This window comes from Azolla caroliniana, unplaced genomic scaffold, assembly GCF_043228905.1.
Source record: "Azolla caroliniana isolate FFs.n. ecotype wild unplaced genomic scaffold, voAzoCaro1.0.p SCAF_6, whole genome shotgun sequence".
Taxonomy (NCBI): domain Eukaryota; kingdom Viridiplantae; phylum Streptophyta; class Polypodiopsida; order Salviniales; family Salviniaceae; genus Azolla; species Azolla caroliniana.
Genome location: NW_028230441.1, coordinates 4,723,239 through 4,747,600, shown reverse-complemented (window position 1 = coordinate 4,747,600; position 24,362 = coordinate 4,723,239). Strand labels below are relative to the sequence as shown.

At 36.0% G+C, this 24,362-nt stretch overlaps 1 protein-coding gene across 1 annotated transcript; it reads right to left on the bottom strand.

Moving 5' to 3' along the window:
* Positions 1-14,293: 14,293 nt before the first annotated feature.
* On the bottom strand, positions 14,294-17,618 carry LOC147862714 (uncharacterized). The gene is made up of 6 exons (XM_087320683.1): positions 17,515-17,618; positions 16,628-16,795; positions 16,328-16,429; positions 15,814-15,905; positions 14,972-15,053; positions 14,294-14,640 (listed from the first exon to the last, which is right to left on the bottom strand). Exons 1-6 carry the CDS (start codon positions 17,515-17,517, stop codon positions 14,587-14,589), a joined length of 501 nt encoding a protein of 166 aa, XP_087176809.1. The 5' UTR covers positions 17,518-17,618; the 3' UTR covers positions 14,294-14,586.
* Positions 17,619-24,362: the final 6,744 nt, after the last annotated feature.

Genomic DNA, 24,362 nt, shown 5'->3' with positions numbered 1-24,362 from the left:
TTCCCAAAAAATATACTACATTAGTATTAGAAAATGTCATAAGGTTATACATACAAGCATAGTTTGAGCCATACGTCCCATTCGTGTCATACTTGTACGTGAATATTCGTATCATACTCATACGTGAAATGGCTCCAAGTATGATTGAAACTCATTCTTCTATATTTATAATTATGTTAATATTTATTATTTCTTTTGCCATAACCCTTATGATTATTGTGTGATTAGTATTTGACTAGTGTTACATTTATCTCTTACATTTATGATTATTGTGTAACTAAAGTTTTTTTCATCATCGACAGTTAATGTGTCGTTTGTCTTAATTGGGTCATCAATAAGTCACTAACCTTGCTCTGTCATTAGTGAACCATTAACTTTACTTGTATCATTTTTGAAATATATAATTAACCAACTAACTTTTGAGAAAAGGGCACCTTGATACGATCATGTGCCACTTGTTGGTTTCCTTACCTTGTGACTATGAAAGTTAAGTAGAATTATACTCCATATGCCCAAAATTTGTACCTCACCACGATTATAAGAATTTGAATTAGTATTAAGAAAATGAAAGGAGAAAATCAGGAAGAAACGGTGTCTAATAAACCCTAGCAAATGTCATAGAAGGATATAGTCATCCATCATCATCAAAAGGGACCTCTAGATTGGGGTAACTCATAAGTCGAGCGATCACAAAGATTCTTAGGCACAAAGATGGGATGATGATTGGGTAGAAGAACATGGGGGGTTTAGTTTCGGGGTAGTTAGAAAGAGCCATGGTTGTTGCTCCACCATCATGGGATAATGATGAGTTTCTAGAATGGGAGATGGAGCGGAAGATGAAGGTGATGAAGAAGGAGACATGGTTGGTCCAACTGTAGAGATAGGCGGAGGAGAGTCGCGGGTGGAAGTCGTGCACCTTGTTCGTTTCGTCCTTCTCAGACTTCATCAGTTCGCTACGCGCATATATATCAAGGGAAAAAAACCAAAAAAGGAAAAAAAGGTCCAAAACGAATAGTGTGTATCATACGCGAACGCATGCAAACGTTCGCATACGTCCACCAAATTGGACGTACACGAATATTACGAACTATGCATACAAGATATACCACAAATCCCTTGTATTTTTCTAAATTCTAACCATCAACTTACATAAATACTTTGGTGCTAAATAAAACCACTCCAATTTATCAGAAAGTCGTCCATAAAATATACTTATGTCCCAGATGGCATGAAACTCCAAATGTTTAAGCTCCGATTGGTGCGTCTTACCTTTTATATTATCCAACAACCCTATGAGATTATGCACAATCTCTATCCAATTTCTTGAAATTATTTGGGCAGGTCTTTCAGTCACAATTTGAAATACCTTCAAACATCAAGCCTTCCAAATATACCAAATAGTAATACTACTGACCAATTGCCATATTTGAGGTTTATTAGTTTGTATTTGTGGATTCAGAGGGATCAAAACTTTTCCCATCAAACCATATCTCATCACAATAGCATCTGTAACCTCCTCTTGTTCATATACCATAGGTTTATCACGTACCACCACCCATAATACCGCATCCCATGTATACACTGCTCTAGGATATATTGGAGTTAATAATTTTATGATTTGTTTCCATATGTCCATAGCAAAACCACAACTCCACAAACAATGTTTAGCAGTCTCTATTAAATGCGTGTCAAAAGGGCACATCTTGTCTACGTTTCCTTTTCACCACCCATTAACTAGTATAGCTTTATGAATCAACAACAATCAGACACAAATAATTTTCCTACTCATTTTTATACCCCATAGCCATTTCCAAAATTGTTTGAGATGTTGTGGAGAAAGTTCATTTCGTCTCCAAAATACATTTGCAATTGGTTCTTTCCATGATTTAGCACCTAATATTTTTTCTACTAATCTTCACAGAATACTGAAAGAAAGACACATATATTTATGCGATCTTGCACCCGCACCATCCAATACAATTCTACATGATCCCAAGTTAATCTAGATATTGGTCTCCTTTCCAAATCCAAATCCTCCAAAAAGAATTCACCTTTTGAGGATCCGGATCTAACACTTTGGAGTAAAGCTAAACTACCATTTGCGAGTAGAGTGATAGTAGTTAATCGAGTTTTGTTGTCTCGCCTCTGGTATATTATGTCATGTTGAAGTTTTTCCAAATCATGTATGGGACAGTTACAAAGATTGATCCATAATTATTTGTGGTCTGGTAATGATGGAAGCCATGCCAGGGCAAAGGTCTCTTGGTCCATGATTGTTAAGCCATTGGATTAGGGATTATAGATCCATTACAACAATCCAAAGCTTTGATTGCAAAATTGGTGATTCGGGAATTGTTGCCAGGATCATAACCTTGGAAACAATTGTTGTTTTATGAATTGCAAAAGTTTTGTCCCAAAACTAGTGGGGATTGGAGGCCTAGTTTTAGCTGGGCTTTTATGGAACATAACAAGTTGGTTATTGCCACAAACGGGGAAGACATATTTGCTCGATCTGTTCTTAATGCATGGAAAGATGTTTATCTTGATTTAGTTAAGAGAATTTTAATTTTGTAGAAAACCCCTCATTTGGAATTCATGGTTGACTGACCAGAGAGGGTAGATGTTGGGAAGGCGTACTAGATGTGCATGGGCAAAATTAGATCGTGGCCCAACACAATCTATAGGTGCATGAACAACATTTTTGCCCAACACAATGTATAGGTGCATGGATCAACAAATGTTACTGATTAGTAATATAAGGGGTAGGAAGATAATGTATTATGTAATACAAAATACCCTTTCTAATATTCAAATGCAAATTGGATCTGCTACATAGAAGTGGATGGGTTTATTTACTCCTTTGGATGACCATGTAAAGAATCAACGGTGATTCTTGTGTGGCGGAAGAGATGTGTGTGTGTGTGTTTTTTTTTTATCCAAAAAAACACTACTTCCCATTAGTTAGCAAAAGAAGTACATCAAAGATCAGCCATAATCAAAACAACATAATCCCCACCCTACTATTTACAACAAAAGTATCCCGCTAACACTTTGTACATGGTGACCACATATTTACAACTCATGTCCACTCATGGAAGCCAATGGTGGAAACAGCCATCTCGGTGCTTGGTAGTTCCATTTAGGCCCTAACACTTAATTTACCATCATAGGAGAACGACCCCATTTTAGCAAAAACTTCGACCGAGCCCTTTCTGCTTCATCCGAGTTCCCTTCAATCGAGTTGTATTGTCCGCGCAACCAAGATACCAGCTCGAACCAAGTGTTTAGCAACACCTCACCGCTTGGGAGTTTTCATTGTTGAAAAACAAACATACATCGTTTGGTCCAAATGTGCCAGACTGAGAAGCATGCCACCAACATCCATATCTCCTCAAAAAAACCAGAGTTAGTACCAGGTTCCACTCCAACACATTTGAATACACTGCAGCCCTACACTATAAAACCATGACCATGTGGATTTAGATGTTCCGCTCAACCTTCCTTAGTTATTTTCAAACCCTGTAAGGACCCCCACACAACTCTCCTATTCACACCACATACTGCCATTATCTTGAGACTTCGACCCCAAATGTTGATTGCCTTTGCACAGTTCCAAAAACAGTGAGGTATCGATTCCAAAGAGTGACCACATAACGTACAACCAGCATCCCCACCACAAGACCTCATCCACTCCCCTACGGGTAACACCTTATGACTAAGAAGACAAAACCACACCTTTATTTTTTCTAGCATATCTGATGCCCAAAGTCTCCTCCAAAATGACTTCAACAAGTCATCTTATTTGCCTTTATCCCTCCAGCTATTGCGAGTCTGAGCAACGCCCACTGATTTGGAGCCAATGATTTGCCTTCCGAGCTTAGTACTATAATCAAAAAAGCCCTCCAGTTTGTTCGTTCCCGGTTTCTGCCACCATACCTCTAGTGGATCCCACTCCAAGAGGAGAGGAGAGAAACACAAGATGGATAAGAGACAAAATGAAGTACTCAAGAAGAAGGAGATGTATATTAACAAGGAGAATATGATAAATGAAAAATGTAGCATTCCAAGGAGTCACAACCGACTTAGTATGAAGTATGCGGAGGGTGCTTTATATAGAGTCACCCTCTCTCTTCATTAACTTACAATAACCACTCTCTCTCTTGGGGAATGTGAAGACTCATAGTCATGGGGAATATGTAACTCATTAGTTATGTGTCATAGAATATGTGTCTATGACACATAGTTAATGTGTAGAGAGTAGTGGTGTGACTCTTGACCTTTGAGTAATCATAGATTCTCAAAAGGTGTGTTCACATGTTGTGTTATGTTAAGCTTGATTCTCAATAGTTTTAATTTGAGTTAACGACTATATTGGGGAACAAGAGTGTATGATTTTTTATGTACAAGATGATGGTAGGTTTATCTTTACACCTACGGAAAATAATTTGTTTAGGTTTTGTTTGCATAAAGAAATTAGGGTGATTGCAAATGATGGATCAACTCTCGTTTGTCCGTGATCAAGTTTGGCTTTTGGGCAATCCTTCTTGCTCCCTTGATATGAAATTGCTCACACACTTTGGAGATGTATTCACCTTGATATAGATGAAACCTCTAAATCTTCTTATCTAATGTTGATATGCGAGTCCATAATATGTTTCACTACTTCGAAATCCTTCATTTCAAACTTTGGCTCATCTTTAGCTTTAGAGTCAACAAGTCTTTCGAAATTTTAGAAATAATATATATATAATCTCAACACAATATGAGAAAGATGAAGTTGTCATTAGAACACCACCATTTCATATGTAGGCACATATCCTCCTCGTTATGGTTGAATCTTCTTTTACCTGATGAAAGAGTCAAACTTTTGGTACAATTGACAAGGTGCTCGCTTCAAGCCACAGAGGATTTTCGTTAGCCTACATATCAACCTTTCTTTACATAGTTGTACAAATCTAGCAACTACTCCATGTAGACCTACTTCCGAATATCACAATGGAGAAAGATTTTTTTTCACATCAATTTTCTTAGATAGAGCCTTGAATCAAGTATGTATGAACAGATTGCGAGAGTTCAATTGCTAAGAAATAGAATATCAAGACGGAAATTGACAATTTATCTTATTTGGATAATGGTATGGGATCATTGTAATTTCTTTGGCTATAAAGATTGCTGAGGGGTTTTTTTCTTACTTATCTTACCTAGAAAGACTGGCTAGAGTCATTCGGCATGGCTTTACAATATTCGAAGTGATATTAGCCTATTTTGTACATGGCCTCTGGCCACTTTCATTTTAATACCAATGGAGGATTTTTTATTTTTTATTTTTAAATTGACAATTTATTATATGGATAATGAAGCACGTGATGGGGTTGGGTGTGGACAAGAAGATTCGTTATTTACAGAGAGATTTAGGAATCTATCTACCACATAGCTTTAGAATAGTAATGCTCTGAGACTTTGCAATAAATGTATCACTGGAGGACTTCTATAAAGAGTGCATTACTCTCATCTTTTCATGTCATCATGACTTGTACAAACAACCAAATGTGGGAGGCATATAGAAAACCTTATTCTTTATAGATAAAGGGATCAATTAAATTTTAATAGAAATAGCATATGGCGTGTGTCTCTTTGTTCATTTCCATCCATTCAGTACATTGATCCATTTGGGAGTCGGAGCTACCCATGACATGACTCCCCTTCAACACTAATGTCCACAACATGTTGAACTACAATGACATAGATCACGATGTCAATGCCTTCAAGATCGAATGACTAAATTGGGAGATATATACCTCAAGTTTGGATCAATTTCATAATCAAACTCATATAATGGATCATAAGTTGATTATTATGCTCTCTCCCACCTTATGGTGTGATATTAAATTTGTTCTCTCTTCATTAAAACTTTATAACTATCTTCTCTTGAGAGATATAGATAAGAAAGGCTCTCCCACTAAGAGATGTTCCCATAATACCATCATGGATAAGTCATCACAAATGAACCAATTATGTCATCACAATTGAACCATGGCACCATTTAATAATGTGCATGGAGCTTGTTATGGGCATGACCATAAATTTTTCTGCAGTAGTTTGTATCGTAGACTATAGTATTTTACACACAAGAATAAAAGTGTGAGGGTCAACCGAGAGTGTAAAAAGAGAGAACTACCACGGGATAAAGTATGTACATGCTCATAACAGAGTTGTCATTGAACTATCATTGTTATGGAGCTGAAACCAATGAAGCTATCATTTCCATTGGGATGCCACTACCAATGGAAGGTTGCCATCATTGACGACAACACTTTCAATGGATAATAGGGTGGGTGAAGAATGAGACAATAAAAATCTCTTTGGAGAAGAGTGCAAAGAAGTAGTAGAGGAGTTAAGAGCAATAGTGAGATCAATGTAGGTGTATAGATATGGATAAAGGTATGATGACATGATTATACAACCTAATGGACAATGCACACAATAACGTACAAGGGAGTTGGGGCATGTCGTGCTTCAAAGAGGTTGTCCCATGAACATGGTAATGTTATCCATCCAATTGAGCCACTTGGCATAGTTGGGTATGTAGTTGTGATTCCTTAGTTACATTTATTTAGAATAGTATTGCTCCGATACTTTGTAATGGATATGTTGCTCTAGTCTTCTTGTGTCATCATCACTTGTATAAACATGTCCAAAGTTTATAAAAAGGCTAATTAATATCATATTTGCATATTGTCTCTTTATTCCCTTTTGCTATGTTGCAGTTACGTCCTCTCCACCCCTTCCAAACAACAACGATCCTAATTCACCTCAACTAAAAAAGTACCAATTACAATTTACAACATTGCGATTTTAAAAACTAGAGAGAATATAGCATCAAAAGTTACTCCCTACCATTGCTTGAATCCCTTGTTGATAAGCCATGCTTCCATTCCAACAATCCTCATTTACCATGATTGCAAAAGTAGCAACCATAATATCACCATTTCCACAACTAGAGATAATATTCCATTAAAGTTTACTCCCTTTTGCTGCTTGAATCCCTTGGCATTAAACCATCCTTTGTACTTTGGATTGGGGTTGTTGGGGATCAAGGTTAGCCTTTATATTGACTCACATGATCAAGCCCCTCTCATCATTCAATAAGGATACTCCTTCCAAGTATGATTCTTGAGAATTGTCTTCATACCCTTGTTCATGCTAGAATATGTTGATATCAGCCACTAGCGAACCTATACATGCTAACATGCCCATCCATACTAAAACTTCAATAAGATTCATTCTCATGTTTCTTTTGCCTCGTCTTTGTTGATTCATGATTCTCCACGCCTTTAATATATCCACCTACTCTCGTGCATGAAGCAGAATGTTGGAATCCTTGGATAGGCTAATATGGAAAAACTTTATATTCCCGTCTCTTTTATTGGTTAAGTGTGCATCTTCTCCTTACAATATACCACACCATTGTGTGATAGGCTAATATGGAGAAACTTTATATTCCCGTCTCTTTTATTGGTTAAGCATGTATCTTCTCCTTAAATATACCGCACCATTGTGTTGGATCACTATTTGGGTTCGTACATAAGGAAAACACATCTCAACAAAATTGGATCCAAAATTTGGTGCTTTTCATGCGACAATATTCATAGGATGTACCACTCATTGAGGCTTGCCTAGTGGCATAAGGAATGACATTCCTAGATCAAGCACCATTAATGATTATGTGATGCCTCATCCTTCATGAGGATGTCCAAGATATTGCATTGAGGATGTTTGATATTCCTCTGTGCAATTTGATTTTGATGCTAGGATGTTAATCTCCTCAATCTTCACAAATGATAACACTAGCCACTTTCTTACATGTTCAAACACTACATTTGTTCTATTATTTATTGGGAGAGAAGATTCCATTTGAAAGGGGCACTTTTGGTGATACTCGCCGCATTGTAAGCTCCTCCATTGAACTTCTCTCAAATGCGAGTCTTTTCATCTATTTTTTGTCACACAATTTTGCTTCAACTATGCTTGGAATACTTGCCCTACGGTTCCAATAGTGTAGGCCTATTCACCTTTATGTGCATCCATTATAAACAATTGGGGGGGATTTTCTCACAAAGAAGCATATCACATTCCTGATCTTGTACAATGTTGTCATCAATTTGATTGTGTCGTCCAAGTTCTTCCATATATAAGTTTATCGAGCGTACATAGTCTAATGCTAATCAATGGATGTTGTTTGTAATGTAGGTGAATTACTAATATTGTCAATTGGTCTATTCTCGTAATACATATTGGTAGATATCTTTTCATTTACCAAATTCCACTACCTCCTTTAAATCAAAAGATAATGGATGTGATTTTTCCACTGAGAAAACTTAGATATGTGAAACTTAGGATCTGAAAATGCTCTCTACCTTGAGAAAGGGCAAACCCCTTAGATTTGCATGAATGTGAAATTTTGCTTGATGAAATGCATGCCATCTCTAATGACATTTTGGCAAGTTGTGGTGTTGATGCATGAATACATGCTATCATATATATGTGTGTGCAACCTTTTAACCCATACAAGCATTTTTACTTTACCACATCGTTGTAGTTGTTGGCTTGGTGGTTTATATCTCAACTCTCAAGTATCAACATCAAAGTCATAAATTTGAGAGAACCCAAGGCCCACAAGTGAGGATCAATCTCCCTTGAATGTTAAAAATATGTCTTTCTTGATCATGTATTGATTGTATGACTTCTCTTCTTATTCTCCTCCTCGCCCTCAATGTCAGTGTTAGATTCTTTCACATGAATTTAGAAATGAAAAATGAAAACGGTAAATATGATTTGCACTACGAATACTAAATCAACCAAAACATTATCGGAAGGCATTTGACAAGTACATTCCATGCAAGTGGTGGACTTATAAAGTAAGATAGTTTGATGAGTGGTATTGCTTGTAGGAAATGTGGAGTATATTGCAATTGAGCGATATGTATAATGACAACACAAATTTATTACGAGGTATGTACTTCATGACACTAGAGTTATATATTCTTACTCATTTAATACAAAGAGCCATGGGATATGGATGAAGTGATTTGAGCTTTTCAATACAGAGAACACAAATTTTTGCAATAAGCAATAATATATGAATGATATAATTATTACTAGAGTGTAATAAAGATAAAATTGTGGGTGTGTTGGACATGACAAGAACCTCAATGGTTCTTTTGGTTAACTAGTAAGTGCATTATGTATGTAAACTCCTTCACTCATGGTTGTCATTTTATACAAATTGACATGAAATGTTTTAAATACCACTCCATCAAATTTCTTTTTTATTTATTGTATGTGTTATTGTCTAGGTGCATGATGTTAATGTGTTTGGCCTTGTCATATACAATGTGTTGGCATTCTAGAAGTCAATACAATGTAGTGATGTTAATGTCACATCATTCCCTCTACTTCAAATGATATTGAATTGGTTCAAGGAATTCACAAACAACAAGTTATCGAACACCATCATTGACATTTTTTTGGGTTTGATGCCACATGGTCTATTGTATGTTGTGATGACTTTTTACTTAGATTTACCAAATGTCATCAGTATATTTGTATAGGTAAGCATTTACACATACTTTACAATGTCAAATTGTACTTCAAACGTGGAACTATATTATTTGAACCATAACTTTATCTATCACCATCCAACCATGACCAAGTTAAGGAAACCGAGACAAATTGATAGGAATAAAGTCTTGCATAAGTCAAATTGACTTAAAAATACGTAAATACACAAAGAGCACATACATATGTTGCCTTACCTCATATTCACAAACTTCATGATTAGTCAACATCCGAGAAACTACTTGAGAGGTAGTAGAAAGAGTTATAAATGATAACAACGATGGCATGATATTATAGAGCTATTACAAAGAGAGACAGGATAGATCCTTGATTGGGACTAGAAATTGCAATGGATTTTATTTTACAACATTGAAGGGTTTACATTTTGAAAACAATAGAAGTGAACCTCGCCCTTTTCCAAGATTTTGAGGGTTTTTATATTTTGCTTTCCCATATTGGCTTTCTAATGCAATAGGGGAAAATGTTGCTAAGGGAAGGAGGAAAGGAAGATAAAAGTGATACAAATGTCCATACATTGGCATCGGGGATCCTAAATATTTTGCTCCTTTATGAATTACAATGACAAAGTTCTCCAATGCTAGAAAACGAGAAATGATAATATATTTGAACATTGGAACCCATCTTTCAATTATCCCAAATCAATCATAAAAATATAAAACGAGGAAAAAACAACCAGTGTCACTCTAATCTCGTCATGATCACACTTGATCTCATTGCTCACAAACTTTATGGTACGTTGATAATAATAAAAAGATGAGGATTCGAGGTTCTCACCATCACATTAATAGATCAATGGTAACAACACACATAAACTTTTCATGGGAGATCTAAGGCACACACTTAGTTACTAATGCTTTAGATATTTTCTAGAAAATCTCATCTCATTATTACGAGAGAATGCCTCTTTAGATACATTCTAGACAATCACTTCTAGCTACTTTCACCTCTAGATACTTTCTATCACTTTTAACTACTTTCTAGATAATCACTTCTCAATATTATAAGAGAACAAAACACAACACAATTAGTATTAGGAGAGGTTGACTAAAGAGAATTTGAAACAACAAAGAAGCTAAACTACTCCCCATAGGTTTACAAAGAAGAAGTGTCCAAACAAAAGTAGAAAGCATTATAACAAGGAATTAACCTTAGGAGAAAAGATTAGTCCAACATATACCTATAAACGAAAATTATGGGACACTGTTGTTGATGGACAAGAAAAAATCTATGAGAAATCATGCGACATGTGACTATGGAAAGGCGCAACAAGAATAAAAGAAGAGCCAACTACTAAACTATAACCCATGGCTACGAGAGAACACAACAAAGACAAATCATATTTAGAGTGAGATTGATGATGAAGGACAAAACAAATTTCCTACACAAGCACATCATATTGTATGTAATGTTTTGTCACAAATGTCATTGCTTAGTGCCTACCCACTTGTATGAAGCATATATGTGCTAAACATAAATGCTCATTGTGTTGCATGTTTTCACTACATATTAAGATTCAATCCTCAATCATTAATATTGAATGCATCATCTTTTGTGTAAAGACTAATTATACATTTGCATTGTCGGAAGGAGCCTAGATGCCCACCCAAGGTAGGAACTTCCAATACAAGCATGTCCTAGTATATTCATTTGGCACACATAGAACTTGTGCATGCATACATAATGTGTCATTTCAATGACTCTCATCATTATTTTCAATTACGAGAGAAAATTGGCATGCATGAACTTGATATTTCAAAGCGCACACTAGACAAAATAGCATTCTGAAACATTTTCATTTTCATCGGCTAACTTTTTATGTACTTAAACTTAGTTTTGAATCAAGGATAAGCTCATCTCTTTGAATGAAGATATGCTCTTAAGCTACGACGACTACATACTATGTAAGACTTGTACAATTGTAAAATTGCATAACTTTTAATTGTGTGGGGCATTTTAATGTCTACAAAAGGAATTGGGATAAGTAATGCCATCCAAAATTGATTTAAAAAATTGAGATAAATGATCTAATATATCATACTTCCCAAATCCAAATGGCATGGATTGAGACAAAAGTCATATGGAATTGCAAAGCTATGAACTTGAATAGTTGTTTTGTTGATCCTGATAGGCATGTGTTTTGGAAATTTGTGTTTATAATTTTGATAAATGCATATGTTTGTGCAACACATTTAGCGAGTTAGAACATTTTCAATCCACATGCTTTTCTAGACAAGTGTTGGCACACTTTCCAAATGATGCCAAACAAAGCAAGTTTCCATGACATACATGTTTCTTGATGATCAAGATGGGTTCATATTAATCGAGATTGAGAAACATTTAACTTGACAATGTTTACTAGTCTTGATGTTTGATTGGACCCTTGCAAAAATAAGACTTTCTCCTTGAGAATGAGTAGTGGTCAAATTAGTTAGACATCTCAATAAGCAAGGGGAAAACTTCAAGCAATATAGTTTCTATGGAAACTGAGCACACAACTTCAAACCATATATTCAATAGAAACTCTGGTCAATCAAATATCAAACCAATAAACCCAAATAGAAAGTTCCAACATAGCTTAATCGAGGCTAAAATAGAATTTGAGACTTCCACATTATGACGCACCTTCATCTATTCTCAAAGTTTCATTCCATGTATTCATTTCCTTGTCCAAGGAGCCATTTATGGTGAGACAACACAATTATTTTGCAAAAGAACTCTAATAGAGGTTTTATAAAAAAGGAGTGATAGTGGACACTATTGATAACACTCTTCTTCATCTTCAACTTCAATGGAATGTAAAACAACAAAGAAAACCCCAAATCCATTGATCCATCATAAAAATTAAATGCCAAAACAATCAACACATGCAACTTCACCCATGCAAAACAAATACTTACAACTCTTGAATCAATTTCCATAAATCCACCATTTGAACCACGTAACTAATGAGACATCATGCATTCAAAAACAAAGGGAAAGCATTGCCATTGCAAAACTTATATACAAATTATAGCCTATATATTTATACAATTTAATCATAACAAATGATTGTGTTATCTAACATTAACATTGTGGTTTGACACATTGAGCAATGGAACTGATATTAAATTCATCACGAAAATAATAAGTTAAGATCATGCACAACAAATAGTTTAGTTCTCAAAGAATCATTCTCTAACATCACATTAGAAGAAAAAATCGACAAGGGATGTAAAGTTTGGTTCTCAAAGAATCATTGTTTGATGCCACATTAGAAGAAAAATTGGCAAAGGATGCGTGTGGTGGAACCTTTTCTTGTCATGGACATGTTCTTCACTCTCCACCCCCTCTTGATGGTATAATGCCTATGCCATGACTTTGTTGTAATCAAATCCACATTATCTTTAACCACTAAGAGTTCTATCAAGTATTGATTAAGATGTTTATATTTACTTGCATTCTAATTGTAAGGTATACTTGATGCCAACAAAGGCATCAAAGGATAGGGAACCTAGTTAGAAAATGCCATTGATTCAAGAGGGTTGGCAAGGTAAATATTTGGGCTTGCGTACAGATGCAAATGGAATCACAACAAAAAAGAATCCATCTCAAACATAGCATATGAGGGTTATTGCAAGGCAATTTTAACGAGGCGATGATCAAATCCAGGGAGAAGAGGAAAGATTCAAGTAGTGTGTGCACCAAATGAGAATTACTCAAAACAATTGCGATCATAGTAATTTGGACTACAAATTATAAAGTTGTCATCAAATGTCAGTCTTGTGCCCAATGAAGGCAATAATCCCAAATATGAGATCCACAAACGGCTTTACAAGAATTTACCTTCATTACAAAGACTTCTGGCCTCTTTTGACCACTCTTCTAGAAGGGATATCAAGATGTAAAGGGAAAGAGAATGATAAGAATGGTGAAACAGTAATAGAAATAATGGAGGAAAACTCCTAGAATTTGAATCTTGCCTTCAGATTATTTCTCTCTTAAAGTTTTCCTCCAATAAAAATTTTATATGTTGATATGAAAGCAATAGAGTTGATGATCATCAATCTTCTACGGTGTCCAGAATACTCCACATGTCACATTCAATGTTATTAACAGATTTGCACTGCGGGACTGAGATCCATAAGAGGTGAAAGTGGACCGTGGATGAGCCATTTCCAACTTCTATTGCAACTCAATTGAGAAAGTAGAAACTGCTAATCTTCATTCATCAAAACTTTGATGGAAGAAACTTGATAAGATTACTTCATGTGGGAGTTTTATGAAATAAATGGCCCAATAAATACTGCATTTGAATAATTGGAGACACCATCATTTTAAGATGAATCAGAATGTGGTGAGGTCAGCAATTAAACATGAAACAGGATTAGGAAGTATGCACATAATTTAAAGCAGCATTCTGTGATGATATAATTAGGTATGAAAGGATAGATAAATTACTTTTAATGTCCACTGCAGACAAATTGTCATCAGTGAGACGGGGCCTAGCCCATGGCGAAGATCGAACTTGGGTTCTCTCAATTTTACGACATGATGCTACAGTGTAAACCACCATAGATACGGAAAGCAAGGATAAAAGTGAATTGAATTGATTTGGACCACGTGTAAACTTATGAATAAGATATATCATAGTTACGTACAAATAAACACCATCAAGTGATGGAAATTTTCCTTTGGATATTATTAGAATGAGATTGTGATTTGTTATTTTGGGGCCAAATTGAAAACATGGCAACTACAGTTCTACTCATACCTGCTTAACAACAGCCAACCATCTATTATCACTAATATCTGCAGTATTTCTAGATTGTCTTAAATTTCCGTTTGTTCTTTGAAGAAGATAATCTATGACAATTTAGCACAAACAAGTCTTGACATCAGATAAGAACGCAGATTTATTGATTGGCCAAAGGCAAGAAATTTCTTTCATCTCCTGAAAAAAACTAGCTTCTACAAAGGTCCTGGAAATGTTCCATTCTCTCTTTGTTCATTCCATCTCTCAATCTATTATATCATAAAAATAAAAAGTACTTCAACTGATCCATTAATAGCAATTGTAAAAAATTGAAATTGTGCTATTTAAGTTAGTGGAATCTCTAAAGTATCCAAGTTTTTATTTACTTCACAAGTTGCCCCAAAGTTTTCAATGATTCCCAAAAATACCCTTGGAGAACCCCCAAAAAAGCAAAAATTTGTCCTAATTAAGCAATTATATGGTCAAATTATCCTTTTTTTCTCTCTTTCAGGGGGTTGACCAAGGGCGTCAGGGAAACAATGAAAGAATTGAGGCAGAACGAAAAACACAGGGGTGTCTTAAGAGTTATTTCTGACATACCCATTCACTAGGACACAAGGAACGATAGTATCTTGCATACTTCTCACACTCAGGATTATCCTCACCCTTGGCTTGTATGCATCTGCATAGACGATCATCCAGAGAAAAAATTAGCATATCCCATATCTCAGGAAAAAGCCAAATCCCTCATCAATATAAGGTGTTTGGAACACGATGTCCTTCATTTTTTTTTGGCATAACTGTGTTCGTATGTCATTGTGTACAATCAGAACATTCAACATATTATAGATGCACTAACCTTCAAAAATATTTAAGATCTTTTGCACCCTAGTGCTCTTACATTGTTCAGTCAAGGTCTTAAATGAATTTAAGATTTAAATGGACTGTCGAGAGGTTAAAAAAACTGACAAACAAATATCCTAATTATGGCAACATTTGTAAATTGAACTCTCAAATACAATAGATGATAAGCTTTGATACTGACATCTGGAACAGAGAACACAAAGGATTTCTTCTTCTTTTGTCTCTCCAGTACCAAATCCAGCAAATTTCAAGTGAAAACTTCAGGCAGAGGAAAATGTTATAGAGAAATCAAAAACAGAGAAAGTAAGGTTTTCTTTTTTGTAGTGGCACTTCAGTACCAAATCTAACAAGATTACAAATCTTGATTCACATATTATTTCTGTGCTTTCAGAAAAAGTTCCTATTTTAATGCATGGATCTTCTATTTTCAGAAGAACAAAAATGCAGCCTTTGAATTAAACATAAAGGCTGAAATACATCAGATTACCTACAAATTTTAGTAAACTTTAAATCGTAATTGCATGGATAGCACAACCTCAATATAGAATGCATTAGTGCAGAACTCTCTAGAAATGTACCTGTGATACTCTACATAACGCGTGAAGCAGTGCCGGGCCTGGTTCGTTGTAGGAAAACGGAAATCCATTGGTGCAGTCTTAATGTCATCAATCTGAAAAAATATAGAAACAAAGCTACATAATATAAACATAAATATTGAAAAATGAAATACAGACTTCTATACAAACACATCACACACCAACACCACATATGCACGTACACATGCACCACGTTATACACACAACATACAAACCCTAACACCACGTGCAAACCACCCATACACACATATACATACAACACACACACATACATAAAACGTGCACACACACACACATACATAAAACACGGGACACACACCCCACATCGTTATACACAACATATAAACACTAACACCCACAGACGCAAAACACACAAACACAGATATATAAAACGTGCAAATATATATACATATAGATATATAAAATGAAATGAAATAGAAATATCGCAACATTACACTAATATAAATCTTTTCTCCATATAGATTGGGAAACGTACAGTCAATTTGCGAGGTTTTTCACTTTCTTCTATTTCGGGAGCTTCACTGGTTTCTGCAGTATCAGCTACCTCTTCGTCGTCTGTCTTGGTCTTCTCCTCCTCCTGCACAAATCAGAAATTTAACTTCATGTTTCTTTAAACATATCACAAAAGAAGAGCTATGAAGTGAGTCAAACCTCCTGTATTGTTTGTTCATAAAAGAAATTGATAGATCATTTTTATAACCTCACATTTCTTCATTTCAAAAAGGAATATATGCATGTATATATATATATATATATATATATATATATATCAAACCTCATGTGCTGTCTGTTCATTCACAATTTTAGAAATTTCTGTAGATTCTTCTTCTCCCTGAGCTTCACTTTCTCTCTGATGTTCAGATTCTCCTGTATGAGATTCATTTACTGCCTGATCCTCTCGAGTTTCAGGATCTTTTGCAACAGCATGGGGTTCTTTGGATGACTGTAGGATATGAAAGCAAGAAAGAATCATCACGTATCTCATAGAAATATGATATTGTCTTCTACAGAAGGATCGTGCATGAAACAATGATATTTTCTCCTCCATAGACAAATAAAGTGTGAAGCTCCACAGAAATATGGTCTTCTCTATCATACAAAAGTCATGCACGAAGTCATGACCGCCATGAGATGAACAAAATGTGGACTTTTCATAGAAAAAACTGATCATAAACATCATCCGACCAATAAAAACTTGGTCATTATCACATGCAAACCATGCATGCAGAAGTAATTTGGTTTCCTCGTAGATAAATATAATCCTAAACATCAGAAAGTCGACATAAATCTGGTCTTCTCACATACAACTCGTGCATGCAGAAGAATGTGTGAAGAGAAGGAAATCAAAACAAATCTGCTCTTTCGATTAAAGAGACAAAGTTCACGTTGCCAGGAAGACATAAAAGAGTAGGACTGATTGATAAGAACATACAAGGAAAGAAAACACAAAAACGTAATCAGATTGATTAGACGCGAGAGTCTGGGGTTCCTTTCAAAGAATTGGAACAAAATAAATAAATAAAATTGGATTCTTCAGCAAATCAAAGAGAAACGGAGTCCTTTTTCGCAGAATTGAATGATTGAAGGGGTAAGGCAAAACAGCCTATGAAGAGAGAGAGAGAGAGAGAGAGAGAGAGAGAGAGAGAGAGAGAAGTGACTAACCATGGCGTTCTCAAAACAGCTGCGTAGAAGTGTCGGTTCTGACGTCGAGGGGGGAAGCAGAGAATTTGAAAGAATGGTGGAAATTAAGACGGAAGAAGCAAAAGAGCGACAAAACCAAAGGCTTTGTTTTCTTTTTTCCGGAAGTGTGAGAGGAAAATATATGTACAAATATTCGCTGTAAAATCCAATCGCCCACACCATCACCATCAATGGATGGACGGACCACACCCCCTTTTGGGCACCCACCCAATTCAATGTCCATCTTTATGTCCATCCGCCCGCCCATCCATCCACGCAACTCCCGCCAGCCCAAACAACCCGGACAAAACGAAACCATCGCCTCTTGCACCCATCTACCTCCCTCCTTCACATACACCTTCAACCACACCATTTGCAGCGTGTACCTTCTCCACATATATACACATACATCATCTCATGTGTCCCTCTCCTCGCAATATTTTTCTCGTCTTGATATACACACAGATCTCCGTCCACACCCATCCGCTTTGCATTTCAGCCCTTCCGCCTTCCTGCTTGCCTACGCATTCACACCATTTGTCCCTCCCTGCACACTAATTGTCCAACGTCCAACGTCCAACATTCACAACCTCCATCATGTTATCCATATACCGGAATTTTGTGATTAGGGTGGATCTTCAATCGGATTTGGACTCTCGTGGCCATGCTTACTCAACTATGTGAAGGATTTGGACCCGCTCAACATACCACCCAACCACCCTCTATCCAGATTCCAATATGCTTTTGTGAGTCACAGGTGTCTTCTCCATCCATCGCGAAGACTTAGAAGCCCACGACTCACGGGGCCTTCTTTACCCATCAAGAAGGCCCTCACCTCATCACGGAACCCCTCAACACAATGGATGTGTTACAATGGGTGCCTTCTCTACCTATAAAGCAAGGTCCTTGCCTCAATACGTAAAGGTGGTGCGTTGTAGTTCCAATCACAGAACCCCTCAACCCATCGGATACGTTACAAAGGGGGAGGGGGGATTGGGTTTCTTCTTTCTTAGTGGAGATTGTATCCTTAATTCCTGTTGTTGGATCCAAGCATCAACTGAAATATTTGTATTTGTCAACATATTTGCCCGTCTTCCAGAATATTTTTAAAATTGGCGAAAAAAAAAACATTTAGAAACTAGTTTTAAAATGGGGCTTTGACCTCATGTCCTTTGAATTGTTAGATTGCTCAAACCAATCTTCAATTGCTTAATTCCAAAGAATAAAAAATAATTCCTTATATAATAATTGAATGTTAGAAACAAAAGGTGCAATGCATAGTAAAATAAGTTTTTTTTTTCTATTTGGATAAAAGATTCACCTCGATATTAATGAAAAGATGCCCAAATGCTACAAAGAACTCATATAAGAAAACATAACCATCATACCCTCATCAAACCAACATGTCGAGTAGCAAAAGCCCTAACACATCTACCTGAGCATGAAATCGGGGTCCTTCCAAGACAGGGGGAGGGGTGTGAAAAAAAACCATCTTGGTGGAGCAAATGTCCACTTTATTCAAGTCTCCCCAAAAGAAGTGAACACCTCTGCCTTTTTCCACATTTCTCTAAAATGTTGTTGCTTATGAAACACAACATCAGGCTCACTAGTTATTGTCTCATATTGACCTCTTAGAGTATGAGAAGCATCAACCATCTCTCCATGACTAACTCAACCGCATTCTGTTTGACTTTTTGGAGTACACATTTACATATTGTCTTTGACAATACCCAAACTACTAAAGAAGATATTGTAGACCAAACCTTGTCCTCTACCAAATATTTGATCTCGCCACACGTGACATAATTATGAAAAATGCCTTAGAACTACGAATACCTCAAATCTATGGGTTCAACCTGGTGTTAATTGTGAGTGATTTTTGGACAAAGATAAAATGTTTTTGTGTATTGAGAGAGCCTTTTACTATGTTGAACACAATGCCAAACCTAATTAAAGGATTTAGCTTGAATAGATATGGAGTAAAAACAATGTTTTGTGGCTTTCTCTACGTGCATTCAAATATTATTAACTTAAAACTTGATGTGAGACCAAGTGGTAAATTTACCATAAATGTTTCAAGAGAAAAGCCCTAGCTCTTTGAAGGAAAACCCATTGAAAGTTACACCATGACAACCCAATTTAATCTAGCAAATAGGCAAATAGTGTTAGGAGTATGCCCTCCTATGGGAGAAGTCGACAGTCGAAAACAAGGAATAGCCGATTAGTCGAGCCAAGGAAGAGTCGACAGTCGAAGACAATAAAGATTCAACTAGGAAAATGGACATGGAGGGCCGTTTGGGAGAGTTGTTGGTATTGGATAGATGATCCAAGTCGAAGACAAGACTAACTAGTCAGACCAACCGGATAGCTGACATGGGAGTCAGCTAGATCGGGTCAACTGGATAGTCAACGTGAGAATCGACTAGTCGGTCCGATCAGTCGGTTGATTAAAGACTATTATTATTATTATTGTCTAATAACAATAGTAGTAATAGCTATATCTGTAAATAGCCCATATTGTGTATGAGTATAAATACACCTAGGGCAAACATTATGAATGTATGTAAGTTAGAGCTTTTGTCTGTGTAGGAGTAGTGCAATAGAAGCGTGAGAGTAATAGAGTGAGAGGAAGAGAGACACAAGAGAGTGACAACACACTTCAGTGGAACTTGCCTCAAACCTTGAGGGGTATTCTCTGAGTTACAGAGAGTTGTAACTTGGTTCCCCTCTCTTGTATTTTCTTCATATAGTGGAATATCTATTCCCGTGCTTTTCCCCCATTTAGGGTTTCCACGTAAAACTGTGTATTGTGTACTTTGTTGTTTTCCGTTTTGTACATTACAATTAATCCTTTCTAAGAAATCTATGGTTCAAAACCTCTCAAATAGGAAGCCTCGATCATTGTAAAAAAATAACTATCCACCATTACCCACCAAATGAGCACACTTACACTAAATGAATATGAGATCACCACCCTACATCCAACACTCTGCACCATGTAATTGAAACCTTCATCACTAATCCATGTCTTTGTTCAATCCATCGATGATATATGTTACTTGGTATGCACCATGACTATTGATCTTTTGTTAGCAAATAACGAATCTCTCCACATATTTTCTATCGTCGATTTTGGAACCCAAGCCACATGAATAATCAAAACTAACAATGGTCACCAAACACCACAGGGTATATGGAACTAGGTTCGCACAAATTTGAATGTCATCATAAGCTTGTGTGGTAATAAAAGAGAACATTTTGACATTTACATATCCAAGTTTCATTGTAACATGGATTTCAAACTCCTGGCTTATTTTTCCATCCAAAGCAAGAAACATGAAGACATGAGTGTCTAAGGTGGTAGAGATACCCATTGACTAATCAAAACCTTTGTTGTTAAGATCGCTTATAATTGAACCATAAATGACTAAGCAATGTTTTTTTATAACATGTCATAATGAGGCTCAAATCTTGCTTTACCTTGTTATACCAACCTTTACGACAACCTTCCATAATGTCACCACCCAATGTTGAATTCTTATTAAAACGTTGTATGAATATTCTAGTTACCATACGACCCTCCAAATTTAACATGATTGATCTTCCTTAGCATTTTGGGTGCATATATGACTCAATGAAGCCAATTGATATATTGATTTACTTATTCGTCATAGCAATTGAAAAAATAAGAAATCATGGGGATGTGATTGTACCACTTTGAGTCAACCCAATAAATGAACAGATATGAGATTATCAATATACAAAATTATGACAGATAACACTCAATATCTAAGTGAAACTTTGAGAAGATGGCCAATGTCAACAACAATTGGGTAACCTAAATGATGATAAATGCTACCTTGTTCGAATGTTTGATTATCCCATCCAAAATTATTGAGCACCTTTCAAGGCATTAGGTAAACACAATGTTACAAATACTAATGTGCAACCTCAACACTAAGGTAAATGTCTCACATTTGCATTACTTTTGTGCAAGGAAAGAATTATATGATAATGCATTGAAGTAAGAAGTAAACTTTCACTAGGGGTGGCTCTTCTCGAACTATGAGTTGGGCATGCCAAGCTTTTGGAAATTTTGGAATATGATTGTGTTTTATAGAAAATCCACATTCGCATTTGAGGGATCTATAAGCATTCACATTTGAGAGATCTATAAGCATATTGAGATTATGATCGCATTTAAATGATTGTATTTTGATGACCTTGGCAACATTATATATTTCTTATGGGCCAAGGTTTGTAAGTGGAAACATTAACATGGATGTTGATAGTCCTAAGTTGTGAACATGTCCACATATAAAGGGGTATACTATGTAATTGTATCTTATGAGTATATAGATTGATTGGCCCATAAGAGTATAGAAGAATCCTCGTCGTAGCCAAGGCCCAACAACCATTCATTGATAAGAAGTTGTACATTTCGTTATATCTGTTTTCTTATTGGCATCTCTTCCTCCCAAACCCATTGAGGAGTAGAGGTCATCGTGGATCCACCCTTCAATATATTGTGCTTAAAAATAAACATGCATTATAAATAGGTGAATTTGCAATTTTAGCAATTTGAACTCATCATGACATATAATAATGAGTTGACGGGAAGATGCCAAAGCATGCGTGAGCATCCCCATGGGAAGCAATTAATATTTCTAGTATAAATTAGTGGATGTCAAGTAAGGGTAAATAAGAGCATAGTATGAACCATACGTACATTCACATTCGCGAATGTTTCAATCATTCGAATATGGTAAACACCCTCGAAGAATGGTAAATACCATACTTTTGGATTAACTATTTATTATGAGGTAAATAAACCTAAAAATGGGGGGGGGGGGGGACTTAAAAAAAGGGAAAAAAACACAAGAATGTTTGAATAACATTCGCATTCGTTTTCCAACTTAGGAAAACGAATGTTATGCTAGACGAACACGAATTTTACGTACTATGAATAAGAGTTTGATGCATTAAATGAGAGAACAGGCTTTCTCTATTCTAGAGCACAATCTATCGTATGGGAGCCCAACATGGCTAATCAAGGGACAAAACAAGGCACACAAGTAATTATGATACATGGGCACATGCACTTCAACCAAAAACATTGGAGAGATATACCGAAGTAATGGAATTACTAACAACATGATCTCGAATAGTTGGCACAATTATCACAAACATCTATCTAGAATTATACCTAAGGTGTTTTTTCTCATTAATATGTACACCTATGCTTAACTCTTACTTCATCAACTTACTCGATGCCAAAGGTCGAATGCACGACCTTGTAGTTTCAATTGAGTCAAACAAACTTATTAGTTGAACTGCATTTGTCTGGTATGTATTCACCTATAATTCTCTTTTCAATAACCTATGTATTTATTAGCTCATACACCTAAGGTTCGAAGTCCATTAAATTCATTAATGTAGTAGATGCTCTCACGGAGCAAGGTCCCTCACTACTTTTGGTTCTATTTTATGGTGGATGGATATTGAATCACAATGCATGGATAAACATGCACTATGCACATGCATAAATTCTGAAGAATTAATGGTTCAATACAAATATATATCTTAAGGCTTAAGCATGTTCAAAGGTGCCACATGCAAGGAGGGAAGTAAAGAGGAGGCCCACTATTGGGTCTTTGCATATTGACAAGAGGAAAGGAGACCATCTATCTACTTTTTCCCTTGTCTAATGTTGTAAAGAAGCAACAATAATTTTGATAAACTATTGGTGTTGCAGTTAAGCAACACTACTTATTTAGGGCTTATTGTGTGTATGGAGGAACTATCATGTCTACAACGATGCTATGCAAAGAACTATAGAGCAAAAACATTGTCTATTTTGGGCAATATGGTTTTGTTGAATGATAAGAGACAACACAAAGTTGACACTTGTGCGAAATGATTTTGCTCTTTCATTTGCAAGGTATCCATTCATAATGGATATAGGGTGTCATATGGGTTTGTTATGGTCTCAAAACTAAGAGCATTCTTAATGGATCTACAAAATAATGGGGTCATCTGACTCTATCTATCCCTTCTCTTTGCAAATCTTGTTGGATTTGTCATTTTTATCAAATAAATTCCATGTGACTCCTCCACTTGTTTCTACCAAATAATGTCCCATTGTTATTTCGACTAAGTGCAATAAAGTAGTTGTCCATTTTTGCCAGTTCGATGAAATAACAAGGCCTTCGATAGATGGAGTTTTGCATCTACATCTCAAGTGGATAACAATGGGAGACATTGTATATCTCAAGATCTATATCGAGATGGCATTGGTTCATGTTAATATATTGATAATTCTCCCTCAATGTCATTTCACTCTTGGTGGAAACTATGCGTTGTGGTCAAATATACTTGTACATATTCTTACTCCATCTACACCATACCCTTTCCTTGTTTTATTGCATCTCTCCCTTTTTATATTCATGGTGGTAAAAACCCTTCCCTACATCTTGTGGTCTTTATGTAAAATCCTCAAATTATTGCTGACAAGGTTCCATGTTGAAATTTTGAACCCTGGCCATCAAAGGAGCCTTGGCCCTTTACTCATGTCCATATATTGAGGTATGAACTAGCCCACCCACACAATCAAATGAGTAGTCCATAAAACCGTTGGCATTTCCTTAAAACACTAGTGGATTGGCTCTTATGGTGTTTTCATTGATTGTCCATTCTAAGATTCAACATAACTTCATGACACATATACGCGAGTTCTCATTCATTTTTTTTGGGTGGTGTATGAGGAGTATTAATGTGTATGGTGCGTCTTAGTAATGGCCACCTTGAATTTAAAAATGAATTGATATGTG